The sequence below is a fragment of the Gracilinanus agilis genome, chromosome 6 (assembly GCF_016433145.1).
Source record: "Gracilinanus agilis isolate LMUSP501 chromosome 6, AgileGrace, whole genome shotgun sequence".
Taxonomy (NCBI): domain Eukaryota; kingdom Metazoa; phylum Chordata; class Mammalia; order Didelphimorphia; family Didelphidae; genus Gracilinanus; species Gracilinanus agilis.
In genome coordinates this window covers 24378118-24385808 of record NC_058135.1, presented here as the reverse complement: position 1 = coordinate 24385808, position 7691 = coordinate 24378118, and the positions used below count along the sequence as shown (strand labels likewise).

The following is a 7691-nucleotide window of genomic DNA, read 5'->3' as shown; positions in this document are numbered from 1 at the left end:
CTGGACACTTAGCAGCAATCGCCAAGACACCTTTCATCTGCCACGCAGTGGTGCTGAGAAAACTGAGATTGGAAGAGGGAAGCCCCTCACTCCGCTCTTCCTCCCTCCTTCTTCGTCTTCCTCCTCCTCCTCCTCTTCTTCCTCCTCCTCCTCCCCCTCTCCGAGAGCCTGTGTGCGCTCTGCACAGCGAAGGGGCCGCTGTTAGCAGTGGTGGCTCTGGGCGCGGTGCTGCTGCTGCCACTGTTGCTGGAGCTGTTGCTGCGGGTAGGGGACGTCGTCAGCCTCCTGAGACTTCCCAAGTGGTGACTGCTGGACACGGACACGGACACGGACACGGAGACGCGCCCTGGTTCTGCCAGTTGGGAGACGCGCCCAGAGAGTCTTCTTAGAACTACTGCTCAGCGGCTCCCCTCTTTGCAGCCCCGCCTCACCCTGCTCTTCCAGAAAGTGGAGTGGAATAGTTGGGGGGAGGGACGTTTGCCTACAGTTTTACGGCTGCTTTTCGCACGGAATTATTTCCCTGTTGCCGGACGCTCTTCCACCCGCCACCAGCCCTCCACTTTTTTTTTCTCTTTCTACTCGTGTCTTTTTGGGTGTTTTTATATCTTACTTGTTCCACCAGTCAAGATGAGGAAAGGGCTGGAGGCGACAGCGGCCCGCTGCGGATTGGGACTGGGATACATGCTGCAGATATCCGTGTTACCTGCCCTAGCTATCCTTAGCGCCAGCAGCCCCGGCTCCGCAGCCCAAGGTAAGCGAGGCGCCCCCATGCGCCCCACAACGCCAACCCCGGGGATTTCTCAGCGCCTACTGATTGCTTTGGATTCCAGGCTGCCCCACTTTCCATCTCCCCTCGCCCTCAAGAGAGCTCCCTTTTTACGCTTATATTTTTCAGTGTGTGTGTGTGTGTGTGTGTGTGTGTGTGTGTGTGTGTCCGCGCGCAGGGGTATACTAGTGGGGCACAGTTTGCATTTGCTCTGCTGCCTCTTGGAATGAATAGTGGCTCTTCACTTTCTGCTGCACACATTCACAGTGTTGTACGCACACACACACATACACACTGTTGCATCTATGGACATAAAAGCCCCCTGCATTCCTAGAGGTGGACAGTGCCTGGAGGCAACACGTATTCATACCCTTGGTGAGTCGTGCTCTGTAGGTTGTGTGGTTCTTGTTGACTCTGAAAATGTTAGATGTCTTTTTAGTACCCAGTGCGTTTGTACGCGCGCGTGTTTGTGTTTCGTTTCTTGCCACGAGCAGGAGCAGCCACCGAAAGGAATCTGCTTCTGGTGAGAAAGAGCCAGACACTGAAGTGCAAACACCAGTTTGTTGCACGCGAGTGTGTAACAACACATACGAACCCCCCAGAGTAGTAAGTGATTTAGCTTGGGCAGCATTGAGTGCATTCCTCTACGCCCGTGCCCACTCCCTCCCTCCCTGGCTCTGCAGAGAAACTTCCAACACTGGCATTCAGGGTTGCTAAGTCCTAGCCTACTCCGAACCCTTCCCCGGCTGAGCTCTATTTCCTTGCCTTATGAATGCACTTCGTGCGCCTTAAAACAAACTAACAAAAAGTCGCAGGGGAACAAAGTGGAGGGGGCGACATCCAGGAGAGGAGGGAGAAGAAGGGCTTGAGGTGGAGAGGAGGTCAGAAGAGAGTTAAGCTGTGATTTTTGGTTCCGGAATCTAAAGTGGCGATTGTCCTTGGCTTTCCCGGGTAGCGGAGCAGACTAAAAGGAAAGAAGCAAAGACCTATTGCAGTCTGAGTCCTCTCTTAAACTGGAGCTCCCCCAGCCTTGGAAATACAGAACTGGTTGTAGGCGACATGATGCAGTGGCAAGAACTCTGCAATTGGAATGAGGAGATCTGGGTTCAACTCAAGCTTGACTACTCCCTTACTAGTTAATATACCCCGATGACCTTGGGCCAGTCGCTTAACTTCTCTGGCCTTTAGCAGCAATATGAAGTGAATGCGCTGTGATTTCCCAGGTCCTTTATGGTTGGCAATCCTCCGATCTTTCCAACAGACAGCTCTAGGCTTGGTTGTCACGCCTGTGCTGTAGCTCTTATGGAGTCTTCCTTCTTGATTACTGCTTTCTTCTTCCCAAATTCAGCGAAAGGGGAGCTGTAAAGTGTCTAAGCTCTAAAACGATTGTATTCACTTCAGGAGGACTATGGGAAGTAGGGTAGCCTTGGATAATTCTTTTTGAATTACTCATGTATTAGGAGAACATCTATATACATAGTAAAAGTTAATAAATTCATCCCTCCCCTCTCTGCCAGCTGCCCCGGAGTTTCCCTGCTGCTGCTGCTGCTGCTGCTGCTGCTGCTGCTGTTGTTGTTGTTGTTGTTGTTTTATGTGCTTCCAAACCAAATCTAGTCATGATTTTTGAAGATTTTTTGGTAAGACTCGGCGGGAGAGGATTTAAGCTTTTCAAGGGTTTCTTAAATTGTATAGAGCATCTCAAATGGAAAGAGAACAGAAGAGTCATGAGCTCATCCTCAGGAGATGAGGGGGGGAGGGCTGGCGAAGAGGGGAATTCTTCTTATAACTACGGAAAAGATGGTCTGAACCATAGTAATGGGGGGGGGGCTAAAGAGGGAAGGAGGAGAGAACTGGACAAGAATAGATCAAGTTAAGAGCTCCAAAGAACCCTTTCTTTCATACAAAGAAATATTTAAAGACTAATGACTAGGAAATGCAGAATCAATAAAGGTAATCACTCTGAAGGATAAGTGGGTTAATATTCAGAATAGAAGGAAGGGAGATTTTTAAAGGATACCCACCTTAGACAGACTGGATATTTGCTTTCCTCCTTCCCTTGAATTTATTTATCCATGGCTTTAATTTCCCTGACCAGCTTGTTTGAGTGTTGAACCTACCTTACTCTGAAGGACTAAGTCTTCACAGGACTCTGCTTATCTCATGTGAAAAATAAGCATAGTCTTATTTATTGTGTGTGCAAATTCAATACAATTCTTTTTCCATTTAGTTAATGCAGTTCCTTGAATGAGTCTAAATAGGTGCTCCTTTATGTTATCTGAGTCATCCAGTCCATAAAATTCCCAATTCATCAATTTTATCATTGTTATTGCCTACATTCCTCCATATCAGCATTTCTAGTAGTACTTTGTTAGCCTTCCAGGGAAGTTATAAAGCACATAAAACTGCATTATTCCTATTTAGTCACAAGCTAAAGTCACATACTCTTCTAGTGTATGTATTTATTCAGTAAAACTCTGGATGTCCCTGATCACTCACATCTCCTTTCTTTTCCTGATCCTTATTTCCACTTTCCATCTCTTAAGATAAAAAAGGACTTCTTTATGGATAGTTTAGATAGGTAAGGTTTCTTCTGCCATGATACCAAAGTGGCAGAAATAAATTGATTCTGTGGGTAGAAATATTATTAATTAAGATAAGGAAGTTAATTGAATTACTTTCACATAACAACAACAATAAATTGCTCCTACTGTCATTTATGTATTATGGGAGATGTTTCCATGAGGAATTTAAGACAGATTTATTCACTCATCAAGAAAGAAAGAAAATAGCAAAAGTGTTTTTTTTTAAAAAAAAGGTATGCTTTTTCTATTTGTGAGCAGATCAAATGCAATATGTAAGTATTCAAAATGAAAAATAAGAATATATTTAACATATTTCCCTTTTGATGATTATTTAGCCTTTAGTCAGAGACTCCTTTTTTGTCTCTCTTCTCATTGTCTCTCTTCTCATCCCAGGAGGCTGAGAGTCTTTAGCTCCCAAGGATTTATGCTTGCTTTGGCTGGCAGAAATGAAAGATCTTTATAGGTTAAAGACTGGATTATGTCTGTGTGTTTTTTGATACTTTCAATTCTTTCTCAAAATCAGAGTTCTGATTTGTCTTAAAAAAAAAAACAACAACAGTTTTAGCTTTGGACTTCACAAATCTGCTATTAGCTAGCACCAACTAGTGTTCTGTATGCTAACACCTCTACCCAGCTTGAAGACAGAATTTCTGAAAAGGCAAACCACACCAGACTATCTTTCATTTGTTTATGGAGTATTGAACATGAACAATGAAATTTTACACATCAATTGTTGCTATGTGTAATATGAATATATTTATGCATTTTTGAGTAGTCACTGCATATTAAGAACTGTCAGTCAGTCAATTAGCATTTTTTTAAGTACCACTATGTGCCAAGCATTGTGCTAAGGGCTGGACATATAAGGTAGGGGATGGAGGGGGGTGGAGAACCCTACGCACACACAAAAAAAAAATAATTCCTGCTTTCAAAGAGTTCATAGTCTAATGATAAGCAGTAAGAAACAGTAAGTGTGAGTTGTTGTACCTTGCATATACAAAGTGGCATTTAACAAAGTTGGAGTCAACAGTTCCATTTTTTTGTTCTCATTTTTATAGGCAGAAAAACCAAATAGCTCCATTCTAATAATTTGGCATTCATTATCACTCAGAAAAGGAAAATTTACTTCTCCCTAAACAAAGCAATTTTTCAGATCGTAATTGCTAGTATAAAGATATACCAGGAGGATTATCTTAGGAACAAACTTTTTAGCATTTGTGAACACTGAAGTATAATTTACAGGTCTACAAAATTGATATGCTAATTTAGATATCATTCTGATGTAGTCAAAGCACATTCCCTGAGGATATCCACTAGGCATAAAATTGAGTAGGCAACCTCATTTTCTCACTTTGAGTTATTATATGTTTGAAAATAATAAAAACCATTTTTATGTTTAAATATTCCATAATTCAGACTCCTTCTTCCAACCTTTACAGTTTGAACTAGGGAGGGTTAACCATATGAAATAGTTCATTCTTTTCATCTCTGATGTAGGTCAGTGACTTTCTAGAGCAAAAGAGGGAGTAATTCTTAAAGAGAGAAAGAAAGAGAACTTAACAGAATTGAATTAGAATTACTACCTCATGCCTCTTCTTGACAGATAATAGGGAAGTTGAAATTCAGCAAACTATGAGCTATTATTCTTAGGTATCATCTTCTTGAATATATATATATATACATGCATATATACATGCATATATATATATATATATATATATACACACACACACACGCATATGTGTGTGAAAAGTAGCATAAAGGGAAAATACAACCTGTCCCAAAAGTCTTAGTGTGGTTTTACCCCTTTAATAGTTGAATATTGCACTAAGACTTTTGGGACATGCTGTTTAGTATGTAGTATTCTATTTATCTTGTCAATCAAGAATATGGTGCTAAAGAAACCAAGGTGGGGCAGGAGGAGGTTAAGTAAGGTATAGAATGTTTGACAGTGATAGGAGAACTGGGTCATGATCTCTGCCAGTTATTTGGGTGACCATAACCTCAAAGAACCCAAGTTTCCCCATCTTTTAAATATCATTAATGCCGATGCTTCCTTTGGGGCAAGAAAGTACTCTGTAGTCCTTAAAATACCATATAATTATAAGCAGTGATCATGTAGTGACAGACGCACATGTGTTTGGGCAAGGAATGCATTCATTCATTCCACAAAGATTTATTAAGCATCTAGTAAGTATGGAAAAAGTGTTTTCAGCATGGCAGAGGGGAGAGAGATAGCCAAGTTAAAACAAGGTACATGCTTTTGGTGCTCACAGTCTAAAAGGGGAATAAGACAAAAACCAGGTATTAAAAACAAAGAAAAAAATGGGGGGTGCATTATAGAATGTTCCCTGCCACCTCCCCAGCCACCCTTAACCCTGTTGTGCTTCTCCTTGCTACTGTTCTCACATAATATTATGCAGCTCAGTATCAGAGAGGTTGTCAATAACTATGGATATGCTGTTTTCCCATTGACTCTCACCTCTGCACCCAATAAATAGAAAGGTTAGCTATGCTCAGAGTTTACTATGGGCAAAAGTACACTGGTTCTTCAGTCCCTCAAAAGAACTACATCAGATGCTATTGGAGAACCAGGAAGGGGCCAGTGGGAACAACCAGTGTTGCTTCAAATGGCTTAGGAGGAACCTAATTGTGCTATTCCTTCCTTACTCATTGCCTTCATTGTTGACATTTGGAAATTACACTACCTTCCGCTAAGCACAAGGATTCCAAGTTGTGCTTCTATTTCCTTTTCAAGAGTCTGTAGCTTTGACCTTCTCACCTTCTCATCTTGAAAGTGTAGGGGGGATCTCTTCCCCTTGCCCTACTTTTGCCCCATTACACAGGTATTTACCTTTAGGCACAAGGGATATCTGTAGATGTCTCAAAGGGATGAGATTGGGATAGAAACAACTCAATTCCAAGTCCATGCCTACAGACAGTGGTTTAGTAACATTATCTATCATAGAAGAAAAAAAGAACTTCATATCTATATCTATATAGCTCTCTCTATAAAAAACTGTTTTTTGAGTGAATATATATATTCACTCAAAAAAGCAGTTAACTATATAATCTAGAGTATAAGAGTAAGACATCAAAAGACAATTACAGAAAAGGAATTGGAATAGAGTAGATTTACATTTATTTAATTTATGTTTGTGATTGTTTCATGTATCCTAATGTGGATAAACATTGAGTTCCAGTGTGACCATTACTACTTGTTGGAAGTTGTAGTATGTGACGTGCTCTGATTCCTATTCTATCTCTTGGTTAAGAGCTGTGATTTAGCTGTAGATCCCACAATTGTGTTTTCATGCTACCCAGAACTGAGCCACTCTTTTCTCCTCTTCACTTGTAACTCTGTGTTTCATTATTGATTAATTGATTCTGCACTCCCCACAATCCCCAAATCCTCTTTATTTTTTACCTGAGTTTATAAAACCTATCTATAGGACTCATCTTCATTTTCATTGTTTACCAGGATCTGTTATTGTTTATAGATTTTCTCTTCTTTGGACATGAATGAAAAGACCAGGGAATTGCTCCAATTTCACTTAGTTCAAACAGTTTTTCTTCAGAGAAATAGTGTATTAGTCCTTTATACTTCATCTTTTAAACCAGAGTAATGAGGCCTTGAGAAGTATGTTTTAAACATAGCTTATTTTTCCATTGCATGAAAAATAAATCTACTAATTTGGAGTGTTTTTTTTTAATTCTAGAGTCAAATATTTTCCAAGGGTGAAAGACATTCAATATAAACCAATCTATGGGAATCTTTTCATAATCCAATAAAATCAGAACTCTGATTAGACTTTTGTCTTTGCTCTACTTGACAGTCTGGAATTATGAAAATGTTTTTCCTCTTCTCATGACATTTCTTAATGTATACTTTTATTTCAAATGATTGAGTCCAAGGCAAACAGACTACTGTGAAATAAACATTTCCCTTCAAATGTGCAATTAATTAAAGATGAATGAGTATCTAGTGAAGTGGAAATGTTGCTTCTCATTTCAAGGACTTCTTCTACTGGTAAGAGAATTTGGGGCTACCATGTGGCAGAATGAATAGAGCACTCAGCCTGAAGACTAGAAGACCTATCTTGAGTTCAAATCCAGCCTCAGATACTTGATAGTAGGGTAACCATGGTTAAGTCACTTAACCCTATCTGCCTTAGTTTCCTCACCTAGAAATCATCTAGAAAATGAGCTGAAGAAGGAAATGGCAAACCACTCTAGGATCCTTGCCAAGGAAACCCCATGTGGGGCCATAAAGAGTAAGATACAACTGAACAGAGCTTTCAAGTGGAGATTAGAAAGCAATATAAGGAATCTCCTTTTTACAT

At 40.6% G+C, this 7691-nt stretch overlaps 1 protein-coding gene across 1 annotated transcript in view; it reads left to right on the top strand.

Moving 5' to 3' along the window:
- Window positions 1–627: 627 nt before the first annotated feature.
- The window catches only part of UNC5C (unc-5 netrin receptor C), a 399382-nt gene continuing 392318 nt past the window's right edge, over window positions 628–7691 (top strand). Inside the window, exon 1 of the mRNA XM_044680230.1 lies at window positions 628–751. Within this exon, the coding sequence (XP_044536165.1) occupies window positions 628–751 (124 nt within the window). The remainder of the gene's footprint in view (window positions 752–7691) is intronic.